The sequence below is a fragment of the Cyprinus carpio genome, chromosome A4 (assembly GCF_018340385.1).
Source record: "Cyprinus carpio isolate SPL01 chromosome A4, ASM1834038v1, whole genome shotgun sequence".
Classification (NCBI taxonomy): domain Eukaryota; kingdom Metazoa; phylum Chordata; class Actinopteri; order Cypriniformes; family Cyprinidae; genus Cyprinus; species Cyprinus carpio.
Window position 1 is genome coordinate 12069411 of NC_056575.1, and position 21638 is coordinate 12091048.

Below are 21638 nucleotides of genomic sequence, written 5' to 3' on the forward strand. Positions count from 1 at the left end.
TGTTTAATTATTATGGTGGGAGGGGGTTTTTTGTTACTGTGTTGGAAAAATGTACAAGTAAATATATAAAAATATATATACACAGTATACATATTAGGGCTGGGTGATTTAAGTTATTGAGCAAGTACATAACATTAGTGTTGAAAACTGTCTCTTTACTTTACCCTGATTTTGCAATAATAAGTTCATAATAATGATTTATAATTAGAGCTGTTGGGTTTGATCTTGTGGGAAATGTCAGTTTGATTCTCTACTTTTTTCCTCTTATTGAAAGTCGTGAAAACAGTTTTTCTTTTGATATTTGAGCAAATGGGAACACAAAAATATATTTAATGTAGCCTCTCATTCACCGCTATAGAAATTAACCCAACTATGACGACTTCCGCTTCTGAGAAACCTGGATATGTGAAAACGGTCTATATTGACACAAACAATATTTATGGCTCCCTAAAATCCCTTTCAGTCATCTCTTGTACAAAACTATGCTTCACCCAATCCTGGTCACTTTAAGCTGAATTTATTCTAATGTTACAGGGAGCTTGGTACACACCTGGACGTAAACACAGGCCTGCTACAGGTTTCCTTGAAGAGCGTCTGCGGAATGTTAGGAAACGGATGAGAAAGTTAAAGCAACCTGGTCACCTAGAACCACAGCAGGACCATATCATCTCTACACCAGGTAATGGATCATAATTTTCAATCAGTTCTAGGTCTCTGAAAGGATTAGTCAAGCAGGTGTTATTAAAATTAATCATACAGTTGTTATAAAGGGAACTTTTTTTATACCAGGCTGTTAACAGCTTTATTTCTGCTGTAAGTGGCCATTTGGCACTTAAGCCCAAATTATAGTTCTCCTGAACATGACAGTCCGCTCACAGTTCACACAGGTGCCAGATTTTTCTGCTCACACAGACAAACATGCATACACAAGGTTGACCGTGACAGTGAGCACCCTATAGTGGTCAGAAATTGCTTAATGCAGATTAAAAAACCAGGCAGCATTAGCCAATAGCCAAGTTTCCATCCGGTTTTTAACGCTGTTTTGTTATTGACAAAGTAAATATGCACAAAAAAAGCTTGTGAAATTTGTAGTCTCCAGGCTGTTTCCATCCAGGTGGCCTTTTACCAATTAAATGGTGTCTGTAATGACGTCATCCCTAAAAAAAACAAAAAAACTCATTGCTTAAATTTGATTGTGTCGCTATACAATCCTTTGCTGAAAAGCTGGCTATAGTTATTATTTGCACATAACACAATAGTACTTTTATGCTTGCACTTTATCATTCTTATTTAACAGAATATGGAGTGCCTCTCGAAAAAGTTCAGGAGATGGTTGAGTGGTTGAAGGTCCACAAATATCCCATCTCTGAAGTCGAAAATTATATGAAGGAAACGGCTGTTTACAGAGGCAAGTGGATCCGCAACAATGGGTCTAAAAGCATTGCGGAAGTTTTGAAGGAGTTCCCCAGGCTTGTAGACAATCCTGGCATGGTAAGAATGATTTTTGTTGATTTTTATTATTATTTTATTAATTATTTTGGTTTTATTGAAGAAATTTGAGAAGTGGGCATTCAAGTGATTTTTATCCTGGTTATTTAACTTTGAACATCTTTTTGAACTTTGATTGCTGATTTGTTGTCATGGCACAAATAGCCAGATTATAAATTGACCTTTATGATTATAGCCTGATGTGTTGTAGGTACTCATGTAACATTTGGCGAATTTGGACTATACAAAAGGAGAAGAAGGGTAAATTCATATCCAGTGCACTGATTAAAGGCGACTTCTCTTACTAACTGTACTGTTACTCTGAACTGTCTACTTCACTGATCTAACTAACATACTTGACTATTAACACCTAAGTTACAACCTTTATTAAAGGAAAAACCTGAATCCATGACTCCTACAAGTGAGGGGATGTGGGGGAATATTTGCAGGCATGGTTTTGGTCCACTTATCTTCTTAGAGCAGAGGTCTCCAATCCATGTTCCTGGAGGTCCACAGAGTTTAGCTACAACCTACTCCAACATTAATGCCTGTATGTTTCTAGCAGTGCCAAAACACATTCAGTGGGTCAAAGTTGTTTTGAGTGATCACCTTTATCATAAAACATTTTTATCCTCCTGGAAGTGGTCTCTTCCACGAGGACAATGCCACCTGAATGGTTTAAATTAAATGCTGAATGGTTTAATCTATATCCAACTGAACACCTGTGGGAGATTTTAGACCAGCACTGTCTAACAAGCTTTTCTTCACCATCATCAAATCACCAAAAGATTTAATATCTTTTAGAAGAAGGATGTTTCATCTCTGTAAAAGAAATTCAAAAACTTGTCAAATCAATGCAAAGGAGCGCTCAAGCTGTTCTGGTGGCATTTGAAGTACCAAAACTTTACTTTACTTTACTTTACTTTACTTAACTTAAGACATTTTATGTTGGTTTTTCCTTTCATTTCTAACTGATAATCTGTCAAATTAACATCTTTTAGTACTTTGTTCTTTCCTAACAGGTACTTTCTGCAAGCACATTTTTTTTAACCGTATTGTTCTAGTTACATGTGTTTTCTATGTTTTCAAAATGTATCAGATTTCACAAGATTTCTGTATCCTGTATCCTGATGCAGCGAGGAAACTGTTTGAAAACTGGACCACGATAAGTGAAAGAATTCTTCCATATGCCCAGCGAGAGGGTAAACTGCCCTCAGTACTGGGTGACATGACACCAGGTAAGCTATTTCTTATAATGTTATAATTTTGTCATAATTTTGTTTTTGTTCACCTACCTAAAGCATTTCAGACTTCCATGAAGTAGCTCTAAAAACAATGTCTTTTTTTTTATTCACCATGTAGTCTTCAATAGGATCCTTGCTGTTACGTCTCCTCTACTTCTCTGTCTACCACCACTGTTGCAGTTTCAAACTTATATCATTCATAGCCTATATTTAGCACAAAAATTCTAAATAGTCCCCATAAATTTTGAAACTTGATGTGGGTATTCTTAGTCAGTCAGTCATTTTACAATGATAAAATTAAATAAAAAAAGCTTAAATATCTCTTGCTTGTTTCGCATTCTTTTTAAAAGCAAGCTTTCCAATGAACACCATATATAAGACTTTTTTTATATAAAAGGCTATCGAATCAACACTCTTGGTTATAGGGCTGTAAAATCGATTAATCGCATCTAACATAAAAGTCTGTGTTAAAATAATATATGTGTGTGTATGTTATATTTAGCACCCATAATATACACACAAACGTATATTATGTTACACATACATTCCTTGGACCACTTTTGATAGATACTGACCACTACTGACCAGGGACACCCCACAAGAGCTGCAGTTTTGGAGATGCTCTGACCCAGTTGTCTAACCATCACAATTTGGCACTTGTCAAACTCGCTTAAATCCTTATGGTTGCCCATTTTTCCTGCTTCTGACACATCAACTTTGAGGACAAAATGTTCACTTGCTGCCTAATATATCCTACCCACTAACAGGTTCTGTGATGAAGAGATAATCAGTGTTAAGAAAAGTCAGAAATGCTACTTTAGAAATATGAATTGTTATATACAGCATACTATATAAATGTTAATGCAACTTTATGTATTTTGGTCAAATTGTTTAGCTGCTAAAGAGGAGACAGCTTTGAAGGTCCTGCCAACTCTGCTTCCCCCATCCATCTACAGGAGAGGAGGAAAGGTCTTCAGACCCACCACAGAGGAGGCCCAGAAGTCATTTATTGACATGCAGCCTGTAAGTTTTGCTTTAGTGTTTCTACTTCAATAAGGGTGGACGTTTGCACTGTTTGATATGCTTGATAACTATGAAAGTAATTCAGGGTTACAATATTGATAATTTACAATATTTATAATTTTGAAAGCTGCAGTCCATAACTTTTTTTTTGTGTGTGTTCAAAATTTACAAATAGTATATAATGAGTGAGTACATCATGAATACATTTTTCAAGTCGTGTTTTTGTCTTATCCTGAATCACTAACGGTACACCTATATAATAAGTCTTTATATTCAGACTATTTTAGACTGGCGGAGGAGCACAGTACCTGTGTGACTCGTCATAGACATAAAAAGAGAGAAGTAACTCCGGTTACAATGTTCTTCTGCAAAACGCATGCAGTTCTGTTTATTAACCGCTAGAGCACCAAAAGTTATGGACTGCAGCTTTACCCAACAAAAGTTAAGGAAAGCTGCAATTCGTAACTTTTTTTGGATACAAATTTTTACAAAAATCTGTTATTGAGCAAGTACATGAAAGATCAGTGTCCTTTCCCAGTGTCCCAGTCACCTTAAAGGATTAGTTTCTCCCAAAATGAAAATGTCCTAATAATTTACTCACCCCAATGCCATCCAAGATATCCATGTCTTTCTTTCCTCAGTGCGAGAGAAATTATGTTTTTTGAGGAAAACATTTCTGGATTTTTCTTCTAACAATGGACTTCATTGGTGACCATTCTTTTTTAAGTCCAAATCAATGCAGTTTCAAAAGTCTTTGAAGTGTTTAAACGGGCTGTACACGATCACAGCTGAAGAAGAGGTTGTTATCTAGTGAAACGATAGGTCATTTTTATTTTTTTTTTTATAATTTATAGACTTTTTACCTTCAATAGTTCGGACTGAGCTAATCAACAAACGGACAGGGAATTACGTCATCACGTTGAAAGGTCACGCCTACTATTAATTTTAATCAGAATTTTTTTCATTTACTATTCATATTCATATTCACTGAATACTATTACTATATATATATAATTGCAAATAATACTATTTGAACTATCCTCCTACGTATGGTCGCATTGTAAACAGTGGGGCGGTACTTCTGCCGGCGCCGGCATGACCTTTCAACGTGATGACGTAGTTCCCTGTCCGTTTGTTGATCAGCTCAATCCGAACTATTGAAGGTAAAAAGTCTATAAATTATAATTTAAAATTTTTTGAAAATGACCTATCGTTTCACTAGATAACAACCTCTTCTTCAGCTGTGATCGTGTACAGCCCGTTTAAACACTTCAAAGACTTTTGAAACTGCATTTGGACTTAAAAACGATGGTAACCAATGAAGTCCATTGTTAGATGAAAAATCCAGAAATGTTTTCCTCAAAAAACATAATTTCTTTCGCACTGAGGAAAGAAAGACATGGATATCTTGGATGGCATTGGGGTGAGTAAATTATTAGGACATTTTCATTTTGGGGAGAACTAATCCTTTAACTTCCCCCGATTCACAACGGTACATTTATAATAATGATTTATAATTTGAGCTGTCGAGTCCGATTTCACTGGAAATGTCTGTCTGTATACTAAGAATATACAGCTATTATATCGCAAGTCAGAGTACTGGTGATGGTGCTTCATTTTTAGCTTGTTCTTATAGCAGTTATTTAGAATTTAAACCACATCAAGAAAATGGCTTCAAATGAACCAAACCAGTAAATGAGAAAACAAAAAGTACTGTAAGTAAACAACAATAAACAAAGAACAGAACATTTTACCTGAAGAATAACATTTAAATGAGAAAACTATAGGCCTTTATCAAAGTACGTGTCGTCACATCTGGCTCTGATTAGTAGTGTAAAGGAATTTCCGCCTGGATTATTTTCAATGGACAGGCGCCAGTTTAAAATTTTAATTTACATGATACCCTACCATGCATGTCATCTTTCATTTTATTGTGTAACATTATCTTTCCTGTAGCTCAAACAGTAGAGCATTGGCGCTTGCAATGGCAAGATTATGGGTTTGATTCCCAGGGAAAGCAAAAACTGATAAGAATGTAAATGTGTATCTTGAAATGCAATGTAAGTCGCTTTGGATAGAAGTGTCTGCCAAATGCATAAATGTAAATTATCTAAGCTGAAAATTATCTAAGCTTATCTAAATGATCATCAGTGCTGCCAGTCAGGAGATTAACAAGCGGGTTTGTGAGTTTTAATGTTAAAGACACTATCAACATTACAGTAATATTTAGACTTTTTTAATGCCTAAATGTTGATAATATTAGGCCAAATTATTCTTTTATTACCATTACTATAAATATGTAAATACACATTTTGTCATATTTGGTAATGTTTGCAATACAATTTTTTTTATATTTCCACCAAAAAAGCTTAACTAGCATGTCAGTTATATTGCAGCACTCTAAGTTATTGTGTGTAATCAACAGGTTGGGACCAACATGGTTGAATATTTAAACCATGAGATGACTGGAGCATTGCTGCACATTCTGTGCCTCAGTGATGAGACAAGGGGGACATCACAGACCTTTGCCATTATTCCAGGCCACGCCATTGAGACTGTGTCTTTGTTGGAGGCGGTTGATCTTTGCTTTAAAGCTTTTTTTGTTTTTGATGTTCAGTACACCAAGCAGTGTCTCCCCACCTGGGAGTTTCTCCAGCATGCTGTATATCAGATTGAAGGGAAAGAGTCCTCCTCTGTAAAGTTTTTGAGGACAACAGTGGTTTCAGGCCCACATGATATGTAGATGATTTTAAAATGTATTTTGTTGCTGTTCTTAAATCAACACATCTTAATAAATTAAATTGTAATCGTATGAGAGTTCAAATTAGTTGTTTAATGACTTTTAATGCCTGAATATTTGGACAGATTTACATTTGTTATAAAGTCTGTGGGGAAGGGTGAATGTCAGAGGGTGTGTGGGTGGGGGTTGGGATGGGGGGGTAAAGAATGTATTCAATATTGTATACAAACAAAGTATTAAAGAAATGTATTGTTTTTAAAGAAATAATATGTTTTAAATTAAATAAGATTGAAATCACATATACATGGCCTCTCTGGTTTATTGTATTACAGAGACAATAATTATTTTACATTCGTAATATAAAATATATTTGTAACTAATGTATAAAGGCAGTGAGACAGGAAATAATCTATTTATTATTAAATAATAACTATTTATTTGACTAAACTATTTGTTTGACTTAACCCAGCAAGAGGGTTAATTTTACCCACTGGTTGGGTCAAATGAATGACCCAGTAATATGGGTTAAACGGTAAAACCCAGCACTTGGGTCAAACCAACCCAGCGCGTGTTCTGTCCAATAGTGACCCAGCAGCGTGGTTAAGGTTGGGTTATTTTTTAACCCAGCAGTTTTTAGAGTGTAAGAGCAGCGTGGTTAAGAAAAGTGTCTTTTGTAGCCATGTTTATAAATAAAACAAAATGTGTATGCTTGTCATATATAGTTAACCGTCTTCATTATAATTTTCATTTCAAGTTTCTGTATCAGTTTTTCATCTGGAACTTGAAAAGCGCTAAAACAAATAAAGACTAAATATCTCCTTCCTGCACTGCTCATTAGTTCCCAGTAGGTGGCAAAGCTGCTACACGGTAGATTTTGATTGTTGCTCACTACAGTTGTGCTTTTTTTCTTGTGTTTTTTTTGTTTTGTTTTGTTTTGTTTTTTTTTTGTTTCTGGACAGCAACTTTATTAATTATTATTAATGATTAATTATTAATCCTGGACAGTAATTTACTTAATGGCTAAATAGCAAAAGGCTAAATAGGCAAAATGTCTATTTAGCTTTAATTTCCATTTATTTTAGTTTTAGTTTGATTAATTTTAGTACTTCAACTTGTTTTATTTCAGTTCGTTGCCAATGCAAAATTTGTCTTTTTTTTATCTAATATTTATATTTTCTGCTCTATTTCTATTTAAGAAAATGATTTTTAATAGTTAATTTTAGTTTTACTCACAAAAAGTATTTGGACACCTGGGTAACAGTTAAAAATGTATGAATGTCAATGCATGACAAAATCTCAAACCAAGTGGCACCTGCAAAGAAACTGTGCTTTTCTCAGAAATAGCTTCACTTTTCTAATTCATTTTTGCAATTAGCTAATTTTTAGTGAATGAATGAAGCCAAACATTTTGAGCATACACTTTGAGAATGATCTATTATTTTAGCATTTAAAACCCAACAATCCTCTTTTAGTGAAATGCTAAATGTGCTTCTGCTGTCTATCTTTACAATAAATGCCACCAGATTTTGTTACATGCTGCAATAAAATGCATAGATTTTTAAGCATGGCTTAAGTGTTCAAATGGTTTTTGGAGCCACTGTAAGCAGCTGTTGAGGTCGATCTCTTCACTGGCATCATTGTGGATACTGAAGTTGGACTTAACACTCTACTAAAAGACAGATTTTTGGTTTGGTCTGTCTGACTGACTGACTGACTGGCCACAGGGTCCTCCTCACACATGGTAATGTGCAATTTAGAGACTGTTTCTGAATCTATTTCTGCAGCGAGTATTCCTTGCTTCCATACTAGATCACTACATCTAAAGCACTGCCTGCTCCAAAGGGAGAAGCTCCATTCTACTAAATGCACTGAATCTTAATAAGATGTTGAAATTCTGAGGGGATATCTGTTCTTCTTTGTTTAGGTTCTCGTGTGTGTCTATGTGTGTGTGCATTAGTGCAGGCAGGTGCCACTCTGACTTTCTAGCCTGAGCTTTTTATGGTGACTGTGAGAGCCGAATCCTCATGGGGATTTAACCACCAGTCTGGTCCAAATGGTTTTGTGTGTACTTTGTGGAAGGCCCACATGATACTTTCCCTGCAACCTGCCTTTAAGAGCTGTACGCACAGGGTTATAAATGGGCTCCTCGTTGGAGAGTCCACAACCAATAAAGGCCAAAAATCATGCTTGAAGGGATGGTTCACAGAAAAAAGAAAATTCTGTCATCATTTACTCACCCTTAAGCTGTTCCATGAGTTTCTGCCAAACAGCTGACGGTAGCCATTAACTTCTATAGTATGGGAGTCAATGGCTATCGTCGACTGTTTGGTTACCAACATTCTTGAAAATATCTTCTTTTATGTTCAACAGGAGAAAGAAACTCATACAGATCAAAATCTACTTACATCACACACTACCAACTAAAAAAGCCATTTCAAATTAATGTTGTTAATGGGACCACATACTTATGGTGTGACATGCTTTTTGAAAAAAATCCCATTGTAAACATGGATTCCTACTGATTGAATGACTGCTGACTAATTCCTATCAAAGTCTTTCAGAATAACAACAGCATGAAATTACAAAAAAAAAGAGTCCTGGCTTAATACATAATATGTTACAGGCTCAGCAGAACCATCTAATATTACTTATCATCATTCATATAACCCTCTGAGAAGCTGACATTTTATTTTTTCCATCTTTGCCATAATCATGTCTACATTTCAACTTTTCACAGACAGTGGGTCAACTGTCAAGTGTTGTAACCACTAAGTACAAAATTATTTTTATTACACCTATGTACAGATGTTTAATATTAATGTTTAACTTTTACTTTTTAATGTAAAATTTAAATATTTTACAAGGTAAATGTATTTTTTATGAAATATTATTGATAATTAATAACATAATTTTGTTATGAGAAGTCGTATCACATCTTTCATTTTACAACCTAAAGTAACCTTGGCATGTCAAGACGCAGAGCCTGATTTATAATGAGAATTAAAGCATTAACAAGATTATTAGAGTCTTGACAATGGCAACAATCCCACAGTTCCAATGTCTTTCCGTGCTAGTTATGTCAAATGTCAGAGTTGACATTGCCAGGCTGGCATTCTAATTACAGAGTATAAAAGCGTTGCTCAGGCATCTTAACAGAGTTTATAGTCCCGGTTGTTCAGATCACCGCCCCTGGCACTTATCCACATGATGACATCAAAATGATCTCTGGCACTTGCCTGAAAGGTGAAGTGAATGTTTCCTTTTTTTCTCACTAAGCCCTAAATATCACCCAGAGGCCTTCTAGTAAAAGGGTGGAGCTTAGACACTGGGAACCCCTGGATGACAACATCTCCTACTAATATCGATTTCATGCACCCAGTGAATGCTCTTGACATGGGCCTTGCGAAGTAAATTGTAGTAAATTGTAGTTACTAGTATAGTAAATTGGTTACAATGTCCCATCATCCACTGGCAGGGTCGTATATTCATTACAAACAACTCATTGGCAGGATTAAAGACCAAGTTTTAAAGCGCAGTTTGCATATGTACATATATTTGCACATAAATTGATAGATATGTAGTAAGGTAAATAGATAAATATGTAGTATATTATTTAAAATGTTTTTATGAAAAGTATTTAAAAATATATATTTGTATTTTTTATTATTTAATTTAAATTATATTTTATGCATTTATTTTATACATATTTTATTACCTTTTATTATATATTATTATATTATATATTATAAATTATAGAAATATATATACATTTTTAATTATATAAATTTCTATACATTTTTGTGTTATTGCTTTATTATTATTATTATTATTATTATTATTACTACATAATAATATTTATTATTTGTTATATTATTACATTTTTATGAATTATAAAATATAAAAATTAATTTTACACTTTATTTATACGTTTTAATATTTTATTATATTTTATTAATAATTTATTTTATTAATTATTATATTTTTATCAATTATGAAAGATAAGCACATTGCAAAATGTATATTTTTACATTTTGATTGAAGGTTGGAGCATTCAGTATAAAAATAACCTGCAGAAGGCTTTGTGAGATATTCAAAGCAATGCCACCTTGTCAACAGAAATACCTTCTTTTTTTCTGCAATGCAACATTATCCAAAGCCCCTCTCGCTGTCTGACTCCAGCTGGTGAGGAGACAGGGGCACAGCGAGACAGGGCCACATCTAATCCCCAGGACTTTAGGAGAGAAGGGGAGGGAGGTGTTATGGATGGTTTTTGGGCTCTATTATCAAACAGAGAGAGGAGTGGCTAGGATGAGCGCTATATAAACCCCATTTATTCATTACCCGAGATCTGTTATGTTCTCCTTCATGTTCCTTCCTTGCCCTCATCTTCACTGACGTCCAAACTCTCTGGTGCAGCTTTCCTCACGTCTGTTTCTTCGTCATAACACCCCTTGGCTAAAGGACACCCCCTGCCCCACTCATTGGGCAGCCCAGACTCACCACTGAATCCCTTCAACTGGTGCCTGGTCCAGCGGAGAACGGTTCAACATGCCTGAGCCCACAAAGAAAGGTGAGAACAAATTCTGTCCATCATTATGCCACAGATTACATAGTCTAATGGGCAATCTGTTGATCAAGGAACGAAAGGTAGGAGAAATGTTTTAGGGTGGCAAATTTGACCAAATCAAGATGTACAACAACTTTTATTAGTGATGCCACTTCAACATTACTAACAAACTTGCTAATAACTAATTAGCAGCCTGAACTGACTTTTCAACCGCATATGGCAAACGTACACCACAATGCTGCATTAAAGAGAGAAATAAAAAAAAATCAGAAAATTGTGTATTCTGAGTTGCATGAGATGAAATAAACAGTGTACAGTCTATAAAGTACTGCAAAACATAACGTATAACATATAGCTCAAGGTGGTTGCTAGAAGTAGAAGCAGGTGAAGAAGTTTGCATCAGAAGGACAAAATGACTCAAGCAGACATAAAAAGCTCAGGGATGATCAGGAACTCTGGGAGCGACTTTGGAATTCACATTGTGCTGGATGATGAGGTTATCCAAGCAACTTTATAAAAAGAAAGTATTGTCATGACCGTTGCTATGATGGAGTGCAGAGTCAGATGAGGTATACAGGATTCTGGGTATGGAATGGTGCTGACTTACCCGGCGCTGATGTTTCATAGAGCTCAGCTTTACTGTGGTTGCCAGAGGCATTTCTGATAGATGATGCAATGCTGATGGCCCAGTGGGGATGCTACGTGCTCAAATAGACAAATATTTCAGGGGTGATGATATAGAGATCAGCTTCCACTGCCTAATGGATGGTGAAGTATGATGATGCTGCACAGTGTGTGCTCTTGTACTTTGACCTTCATTGAATCATCATTACTATTATTAAATGGAAAAGTCTGGATAGTATAAGAAGGCAGATTTCTCAGATGCATGAGCACAACAGCTATGAGAAATGCTATGAGATTTCATCATACGTGACAAGCACTTGTGACATTTAATTTATTTATTTTTGGTCAGGCTGTGGCTTTCCTTTGAGGATGACTCATATTTTAATATCACTAAACATATCCAATCTGGATGGGATCTGTCCACCTCTGGACAATGAATGATTATGAAGCAGAATTTGGGAGATTGATGTTATGGAAGCTATTTTGATGATGCTCATAAACATTGGTAATAAAAAGGCAGGCGGCATGATCCATGAATTTTTGTGGGTTTCAATAAAAAGACTTTGGAGAAGATGCTAATGGTGACTGAAATCATCTCTCCATCAAGAAAACATACATAAAATATTTTATTAAGCAGTATTTTTGTCTTATTTTCATCTAAAAATCCTTAAAGGGTTAGTTCACCTAAAAAGAATAATTCTGTCATCATTTACTCACTCTCATGTCATTGCAAATCCGTATTAAATAAATCCGTCTTTTTCTGCAGAACACAAGAGAAGAAATTTGAGGAATATTGGTAACCAAACAGTTCTGGTACACTGTACGGACAAATACAGTAAATAAATACTCAAAATATCTTCTTTTATGTTACAGAATTTTCATTTTAGGTGAAATACCACTTATAAGAAAATTAAAAATTACCTGAAAACAAAACGGGATAAGATTGTTTTTAGAGACTATATTTTTAATTAATGCATTTTTCTTTTATTTTTCAAATTTTAAGCATAAATCTAATAAAATTCACAAAGATTGATGTTTAAAAATTACAACAATTAGCCAATATGGTGAGAAAAAAAAAAAATTATTAAAAATATATTCTCTGAAAACAAACCATAATATCGAAAATATTGATGTCGAAATTTTTTTTTTTTTGATGATATTTTTATCAGAAAACAAGACCAAAATTGTGATTAAGAAAATGATTTTGCAGTGCAACTGTCCTTTTTTTAGTAACAAAAAAAATGAGGCTTCTAATTGGTTGCTGTGAAAGATAAAAATACAGTTTGAGATAATGTGCCCACTGTATTATATTTAATTACAATGGATTCCATTTACAGTAGATGCCTTCCACAAATAACCTCAAGAGACAGAGTATTAGACTTTGAGACCATGCCTGTTTGAAAAAAAAAAAAAAAGAAGAAAAAAAAAGATTAGATGTTCTCATTAATTTGACTAGGGGAACAGCTGATGGGGGGGGGAGGGGCAGTTGGGGTTGCTGTGGAGTGTTGGTCTCCAGGCTTTAAAAGCTGGATGAGGGATGAACGTGGCTGGAACCCCAGGGAACCGGATTCCAGACCCTTGGAATAGTTCAGAATGAGCAGACTTTTAATCCCCATTGCTCTCTCGCTCTTCTCTGTGTTACTCCTATCTTTCACCCAGTGACTTTATGTCTCTATCATGCTGAGAATCCTGAGCTCTTGTTTGCCTGAACTTTGATCTCTATGATAAATAATATCAAAGGATGGAGGTTATGACCTATATCCACACAGACCAACATCACAAATAGCATCCCACAGGAAAACCACAATGGAAGGAAACACTACAAACATTTGGTATTTCAAGTCAGCGAAGGTTTATTTCTGGAGCCATATCAGGATAATTAGCAGGCCTTTGAATACTGACTTACAGATAAGGTCAAAGGTGAAAGAATCCCCCATGTCAAACCCACCCTACATTACAAGGGGTTGTGTTTATCCAGGGCCCAAAATTAACTTTTCACCAACTAATGGTGTGTGAATGAAGCGAATTTAGCTCCATTCACACACCATTATAAATAAATACATAAACATTTCTTTTTAGTCATGAATTATGCATTCTTTTATATTAAAATCGAGTTAGATATAATAATAATGCATCAATAAATATATAATATTGTGTGTTTGTGTGTGTTTGTTTTTTTTTTTTTTTAGTGTTTGTTTTTTTTTTGTGTGTGGTAGCACAACAGCTTTATCCAATTGCACACACACATATTTTTAATCATTTATTTTTCTGTTTTTATTTCGGCAATTGTTTATTGTTATTATAGTGCTTTTAATGTAAGAAATATTTCACTTGTTGCCATGATAGTTTGGAGGATTTAAGATTATACGTATCCTACAAAACATGTTTCCCAATGATTTATTTGTAGATAGTCTGTATGTCATTCGTTTTAATCATGCATATCAATTACTTTAACTATCATGTATTATGTTGCGATTCCTTATACAGTTACCTGCCAACTGGAAACTTTTTCTTGTGTGAGTTTTAATTTTGGACCCTGTGTATTTCACTCTCACTTTTTCTCAGTCAAAGAAGTCAAAGTGTTGCTCCTTTATGTCAGATCCACTCATAAATCAACTCATCAAAAATCTGTCATCTGCTCTCCGATGTCATTCCCTTGTGTATTTCACTCTCACTTTTTCTCATTTACAATTAAAAAAGAGATGATTCGGCAAACTAAAAGCGTATCCATGCATTCATACACTTTTTTTTATGAATCTTTTTCAGTCTGTGCTGCAGTGCATTAGCTTGTCAGACAAAAAGCATGTAACTGAAAATGTTCTTTAATAAGTGATGTTTAAATTCTATCTACATTACGCTGGAGGGCTGGTTATAACAACTGTTCATGTGTAGGGGGGGTTAACCTGAGCCTGTCTGTCCTCATGGAAGCTGTAGGGACAGCTGAACATACCTGCATTCTGTTGTGCTGCACTGCGATGGTAAAACAATACCTTTCAGAATTGTCGTTATTGCTGGATGAGCCAGGGGGATCTCGAAACGGGCAGAATGCCACACCAGCCAGCTCAGCGGTGACATAAATGACTCTTTAATGGGTGGAAGGATCCACATCATTGCCAAATCTGAGCAGAGGTCCAAAAGACGTGATCTGCGGGGTGACATCATGCACAAGACAAAAAAAGAAAGAGATAAAAAAAGATTAAGGTGTTTCAAAAGGGAGAATATTCATATAATTCATCTTAAATAAAATGATTATTATTAATAACATTCCCCGTATAGTGCTCTTCTCACAACATGCACAAGATCAAAAAGAAAGAAAGATAAAAAGATTATGGGTCTGAGAAGGCTACTTCACATGCAAAAAGAGCTTGATTTATAATACTAATAATAATTACTCTTACTAGTTACATGAACATAGCGCAAGACAAAAAAAAATACAAATTAAAATAAAATAAAACAGGACTAGTCTATCTAATTTACTTGCAAAAAAAAAGATAAAATAAATTATGTTAAAGTTAACATGCAAAATCTTCTTGATATATAATAATCATTATTGTTATATTTATATAGTGCCTATGGGGGACATCCCCATTATTATATTAATTATTAATAAGATGGGGGAAATTATTATTATTTTTTATTTGTTTTATGTTTTTTAGTGTTGTGTTTCATTTATTATGATTTCAAGCTATTCCACATTAGATTTTGATTTTCATCAAATATTTTGGCAAGACTTTTGAGGAGTTTTACACTCCATATGATGATCACAATAACAAAACACAAGACATGATGAAGCTACAGAAACACACATTAACGAGGCTATACTGAGTGACAGTGAACTTGTAGAAATACCCCAGTGAAGGAGAGATGGACTGACAGAGACAGCAAACAAAACGAGGGGAATTGAAATCTGAGAGATGTCAAAAATATCAAGAGGCTAAACGAGGAGAAGCGCACAGGTGTTCGCATTTGGCACTCCTCACATGCGCTCATGGCAGCAGGGGGCCAGGAATGAAGCGCTCGCGCTTGGAACACTCTCACAGAGATCCTTTTGTGCCATGATCAGCCTAGGCTGGCATCCTCATAGAATTCACAGCAGCCCGTGCCAAGGCAACAGAAGCGGGTTGCCGAGACAAAGCTGCTGACATTTACATCATGTATAATAGAGGAAGGTTTTGTTGCTCAGAAGTTGCTCTTTAAGAGGTCAGGAGACTCATTATGGTCTCATATGTTTCCCCTAAACCTCCCTAGAAGGTATAAAGAGAAAAAAATTTGTTGTATGATATGTTTCCCCTAAACCTCCCTAGAAGGTATAAAGATGTGATGAGTATCTGAAATATGTGATGAGAAATGTCTTAGTTTTCGGAACACAGTTTAAGACAAAGTTGAGATCTCTTTTGAAACTCTAATGGAGACACGTGTGAGATTACCGGGATTTTCTCAGCTGATACATCACCTTTTAAAAGTTTGGGTTTGGTAAGATTTTGTAATGTTTTAAAAACTAAATTATTGATATTTTGCTTTAAAATTCTGAATTTTTTTGTCTTTAGTATTTTTTTTTTTGTTGTTTTGTTTTTATTTTGTTTTAAAAAGATGAGTTTATTTTGTAATATTATTTTAAAATGTATTTTTCAAATTTAATCTCATTGCTCTCTAGCAGAAGCTATTGACATTTCGTTTTCATCCTGTAGCACTTTCTGTTCAGCACTCTGTTTATAGGTATACAGTACATTTAGCATCAGGGCTTTCTAAGAAAAATCAAAGATGAGATAGGCTAAGTTCATTTTCAGCTTTGTCTGCTCTGAAAAGAGTCAGGTGCCAGTCATGTGTCCATGCTATATAATCTATAAATACAATAGTTGGTTTATTTGAGAACAGTCATACAGAGGAATGTGTGTGTGTTCATTGATCTTGTTAGGCTTTTGTTTTAACTCCCTAATCACCTTACTAGTGTCTACAAGAGCACTTTCATCATGCTCTACTGGGGTTTACTGTAACGCTGTGTCAACATGTGCCTCTTTAAACTGTTTGCTATTGCTATACGTCTAGACATATGCACTGCAACTAACACAAACACTGCATACTGACACCCGGTTTTAAAACTAAATGCCTTAAAGACAAACAAAGCTCCCCTCATAGCTCTGTATACAAACTACAAAAAAGAGTGGCCCCAAAAAATTATCCAGAATTAAAAATGTTATTACAGTAGATAACAAATATTAAACCAAATGGCATTATTTGGTAAAGACAACACAACCTTTGTTTTCAAAATGAAGTGGTTTTTGTTATTTAATAGAAAAGCCATTTAGACATCAAGTGTCCAAATATTTTATATATATTTTAAAGCCTCGTTAACCTTAAAAAAAAGGAAACTTCATGTAGCTGTTTTTCTTTTTTTTCCTGACAGATGATGGCCAACCTGAAGGTGAGTGCTGAATTTCTTAAGAAAACCTTGTTTGCCTCATCCTGGATCAGTTTTTAATGAGTGAATGGACAACGTTAAATTTGAGTCAATGATTGGGAGGGGAAAACAATCTTTAAACCTGGTACTGACAAAAACTATATATATGTAGTATTTATTAAGTCAGCCAGTCACTAAAGGCCTTTTGCGAAAATTTTCACTTTAGGCGACAGGCTTAGACGATGTATTTTGCATTTCTGAGTTAGTCGGTCATGTCTATATATAAATCCTTCAGTAATCCAAGGGCATTTTTGGTAATTTTTAATATTAGGAAGGTGAAGTATGTTGTAGTGTGTTGTGAGTGGATTTGTGTTGATTTACTTTATCGTAAGTAATGTCAATACTGTAAATAGTGTAGCGATGTATGAAGCACAGTTTAAAACAGAGGTTATGGTCAAACCAAGCAGTATGTGTGATGCTGGAAGTACTGATGTTGATGTTTTGTGTGACACAATTTTTGCTTAAGCAACAAAGCATTCAATAAGGCCATAAGGTTACAGCACTGGTGGACCACAGCGGCACAAATGTGCAGTACTCACCAGATGAGTATCGGTGTTATTTCAGATATCAGTCAAAAATGATCTGAATCTCCCTGTATTCTGTGCATAAGTGATCATGAGTTGTTCATTCAGAGGACATTTAAGGCATGTGTTACCAGCGTGCTGATAACATACACGTCTCATTAGAGGTTCTAGAATGATTTTTGGCTTGTAGAGCTTCTGGCTTTGCAGAGCTTTCTGGCTATGGTTTCCTATCACAAGGCTAGCATTTGGATATATTTGATATTATACGAATACTATTTATAGCTATACTATATAAATAACTGACATATACAAAATAATTACATATGTTATTAAATGATGTCCAGTTCACGCTTCAGAGATCATTTTATTTTCTTTCACTTTCTAGAACAGGAATGTTTTGGGGAGTTCTCCATTTCCTTCTGTCCTGATAGTGGACTTCTTTTATGAAAGACAAGCAGAAGTTTCTTTTGCTTGTGTTTTATGAATGAGGCCCACTGTGTGTGTGTGTGTGCGTGTGATAAGATTTTTATATATCTGTATATAAATGTATATAAGTGTCTGAGAGTGAGTATATTTATCGTCTCTGTCCTTTAGCATATGTGTGTCTGTATGTGTGTGCTGACGCTTCATGCTTTGAAAGAGGCACTTGCATTCCTCCCGCTGTGTCTGTCACATACTCAGAGAATGTTGCCCCAGACTCTGGTGACGCCCCATCTGAGAATTCGGTTGTGGTGACAACGAAAGGTAGGTGTCCAACCATGTAACTCTGCCCCCCCACCCAACCTCACTCTTTTACTCCCCTTCCTTTGGGTTTCTTTCACATCTAAGTTTCACCCACGGCACTCTTACCGTCACGTGTGTGAGAGTGTGTGTGTTTGTTCCACTGTGATTTCCACCAAAATGATCACTTTGTGACCACAACAGTTCAGGTAAAACTCAGCACACAAACTACAAGTGAATACAAACACACACACACACACACCACACCACATATGGGCTTTTTAAGGGTTCACACTGACACAAATGAATGCCCCACACCTTGCACTCTGTACTAATGCCTAGACTAGTTTATAGATGCAGGATATTTTTTTATGTTTTATGGAAAGGTACGATGAAAAGGTAGTAGTATCTGAAAAGAAGCAAAAGGACAACACAGAAAGACCTCTGTGTGCAGGCAATCAACTGTTTATTGGGCTTTCAAAATAAAGCTGACTACAGTTAGAAATGGAAATTCACCACCGTGGGACAGTGGTTATGTACAAATATATGGATATTTAAACATTTCAATGTATATAGTTAATATAAAAATAGTATCGTTGTTAGTTTGAAGTATAGATATTTTAATAGCGAACGTCATATTTACTAAAAAAAATGTACACAGTAACTGTTACTTTTGTTCATTTATATATTATGATCATGATATTATATTCTATTATATTATGTTATTAAAGGATGTATTTAAATAAACATACATATCTATCGGTAAAATGATGAGAAAGGACAATATTCATTCTCATTATTACTGTAGTTGCGTGTGCCCACTAAATATGGGTATTAAAAAAAAAACGTACATTTATAATATTTAATCACTATGCACTTACTTGATATGAATATTATATTATAATTTTCTTATTAACGTACATATTTGTAAAATATAATTTACAATCATATGGTATAACCATTGGGTATTTATGCATGAGAATATATTAATTCTCATTATTACTAGTTACTGGAATACAAATGCAGATTAATACATAAGAGTAATCAGCAAAATATAATAAAAACTAAATTTTTTGTTATATAAAAATATATTTTTAGACATATTTAGTGCATGAGAATTAATTAACAGAATTTGTAATTTTTTAATACTGCAACAAGTAGATGGCTTGCACATGCATGTTGTACTTGTGTGACTTTGGGATTTACAGGTCTTAGTATATGTCCAGTGGACAGAGAGTCTGTTTCGGTTAAGCATGACCATTTTTCACAAAGAACCTTGCAAAAGCCATAAAATTCAATCTAAATAAATATGTATATCAAAACCAAACATGCAATTTGGCAAAATTTTGTGTAATGCACTTTGACCATTAGTTCCAATCTATACATCTATGTGAGGTGTGGCATGTGTAAGCATCTTGGGTTGAAGATGGGCTTCCTGAAGTCTTGCTGCTCTAGCCATGGTGTGTTTGCTGTACAGAGAGGCTAAAGTGGCATCCAAAGGACACAGGAGGGCCAGAGGTGGAAAATAACAGAAGAACACAGAAACAGCGTGACTTTGACCTGCTGGCCAAGGGCCCTCAGCCACAACCGTTAGTTAATGTGGTGACTGAGATAGAGCCAGTAGAGGGTGAAGGTCACAGACCCACAGCCTGTAGAAAACGGCCACAATGAACCAGAGGTCGACACAGGCTAAGAGCTGTGTCGAGGGGACTGAGGTAAAAGAAGAGCAGACCCGGCACTTCAAAAGCTCCTGGTGGAGTATGGCTAAGAATAAAACCCCAATAACAAACTTGCCACGGCGTGTTGGGGAAGCTACTTTAAAAACTAGTTCGCAAAGATACAAGCTACAGTAAACAATGAGAATCGCAACTGAGTGACAAACTTTAGAAGATACGTTAAAGGCGACATTACAATGAAATAATGAAACTTAAAAAAAAGAGAACATTAATTGGAAAAACAAAAGCAATAATTACATAACGACAGCTGTATTTCAAGGTTGCACTCAGTTTTGACTGACCCATTACAGACTTGAGATGAATGGTATTCATCTGGTCATGTGACCTTAAAAATTTGACGCTGTATATGACCTTAAAGGAGCCGTTTTTCTCCATATTAGCCTTTTTAAGTCAAATATACTAGTACTTAAGTACTATTAAATACTAAAATATGTACAAAAAGTAAGACTGCCTTAGTTATTTTCTCCCCAACACCTGCAAGTTTGGGGCAAGTAGATGTGGAGCGACAAAGCTGAAATAAGGACAAAACTTTCCTTAATCCACTGATATCCACAGAAGCATCCAATAACCAACAGCATCAGTAACCATCATATTTGTTTCGCTGAACCAAATCAGGGATGGTCAACTGTCTAACGTGTCTAATATCTAATATTCTTGACCTGATCTAGATCTGTAATGTTTTAATGGCACCACATGTTTTGACCCCGGTGTGTGTACCAGATCTCTCACTACCATCCAAAGACTCAAAGGTTTCTTTCACTTTAACCTGTACAGGAAAGTCCACTTCACATGAATTCTTCTTTCCTTTTTACAAACTTTATGATGAAAAATGTTATATTTACTTAATTCAACTTTCTATAGTCTTTAAGCTCGTGTACTGACAGTGCCTGTGAGATATGTGGCCTCTAGCATGCATGTGTGTGATGTAAATCCCCGGAGCAAGTCCAAAAGAGTAAGAAAAGTCGACAGAGAGGTTGTAATCTAGTTTATAAGTAGTCTATTTGTATTTGGTTGTCCACTTACATTTGATTTGTATTATAATTCAGCCACTTCAAATGAAGAAAGTCTGAATGAGACAATAGCCTGCCACTTAATAAAAGGTATTGTATGACAAGTAAGGAGGACAGAGAAGTACAGTATATCCGTCAGTGTGTTTTGTGTGGGGATGTGTGTATATGTGCTTTAAGCATTTATACGTCAGCTGTGTTTCATCTGAAAGCTTTAATAATGTGTGGCTTTGTCAAGTATTGAGTGATATAGGGCCACATAAAGTTGCGTGAAATCTGGTTACTGTAGCATACAAAAAATGTAAATCTTCTGCAATAATTCGGAATGCATAGCCTTTTCTCTCGTGCATCGCAAAATAATGCTCATGGGTTTCAACGGGCAAGCCAACAAATATAACTCCAACACGTCCTTTTCATCCACTTTTTGTGTTGTTCACATTCCTGGCGGGCCATCAGATAAGCATGTGGTTGTTACACATATCGCTTCTGTCTTGCGCAAAACACACT

General features: G+C 35.2%; 1 protein-coding gene and 1 long non-coding RNA gene across 2 annotated transcripts; both read left to right on the plus strand.

Moving 5' to 3' along the window:
* The first annotated feature begins 510 nt into the window (after nt 1-510).
* On the plus strand, nt 511-6687 carry LOC122139991. The gene is made up of 5 exons (XM_042741169.1): nt 511-679; nt 1298-1491; nt 2588-2726; nt 3628-3755; nt 6181-6687. Exons 1-5 carry the CDS (start codon nt 526-528, stop codon nt 6496-6498), a joined length of 933 nt encoding a protein of 310 aa, XP_042597103.1. The 5' UTR covers nt 511-525; the 3' UTR covers nt 6499-6687.
* Nucleotides 6688-10812: 4125 nt separating this feature from the next.
* LOC122139992 lies at nt 10813-18463 on the plus strand. Its single transcript, XR_006156717.1, has 3 exons — nt 10813-11065; nt 17091-17108; nt 18350-18463. It is a non-coding gene; the product is annotated as an uncharacterized LOC122139992 (long non-coding RNA).
* Nucleotides 18464-21638: the final 3175 nt, after the last annotated feature.

Excerpts from the sequence above, each read along its gene's own strand:
- LOC122139991 (XM_042741169.1), top strand. The coding sequence starts at position 526 with ATGTTACAGGGAGCTTGGTACACACCTGGACGTAAACACAGGCCTGCT. Across the intron at positions 1,492-2,587 it reads TTGTAGACAATCCTGGCATG|ATTTCACAAGATTTCTGTAT; the intron begins GTAAGAATGATT and ends AAAATGTATCAG. Across the intron at positions 3,756-6,180 it reads CATTTATTGACATGCAGCCT|GTTGGGACCAACATGGTTGA; the intron begins GTAAGTTTTGCT and ends TGTAATCAACAG.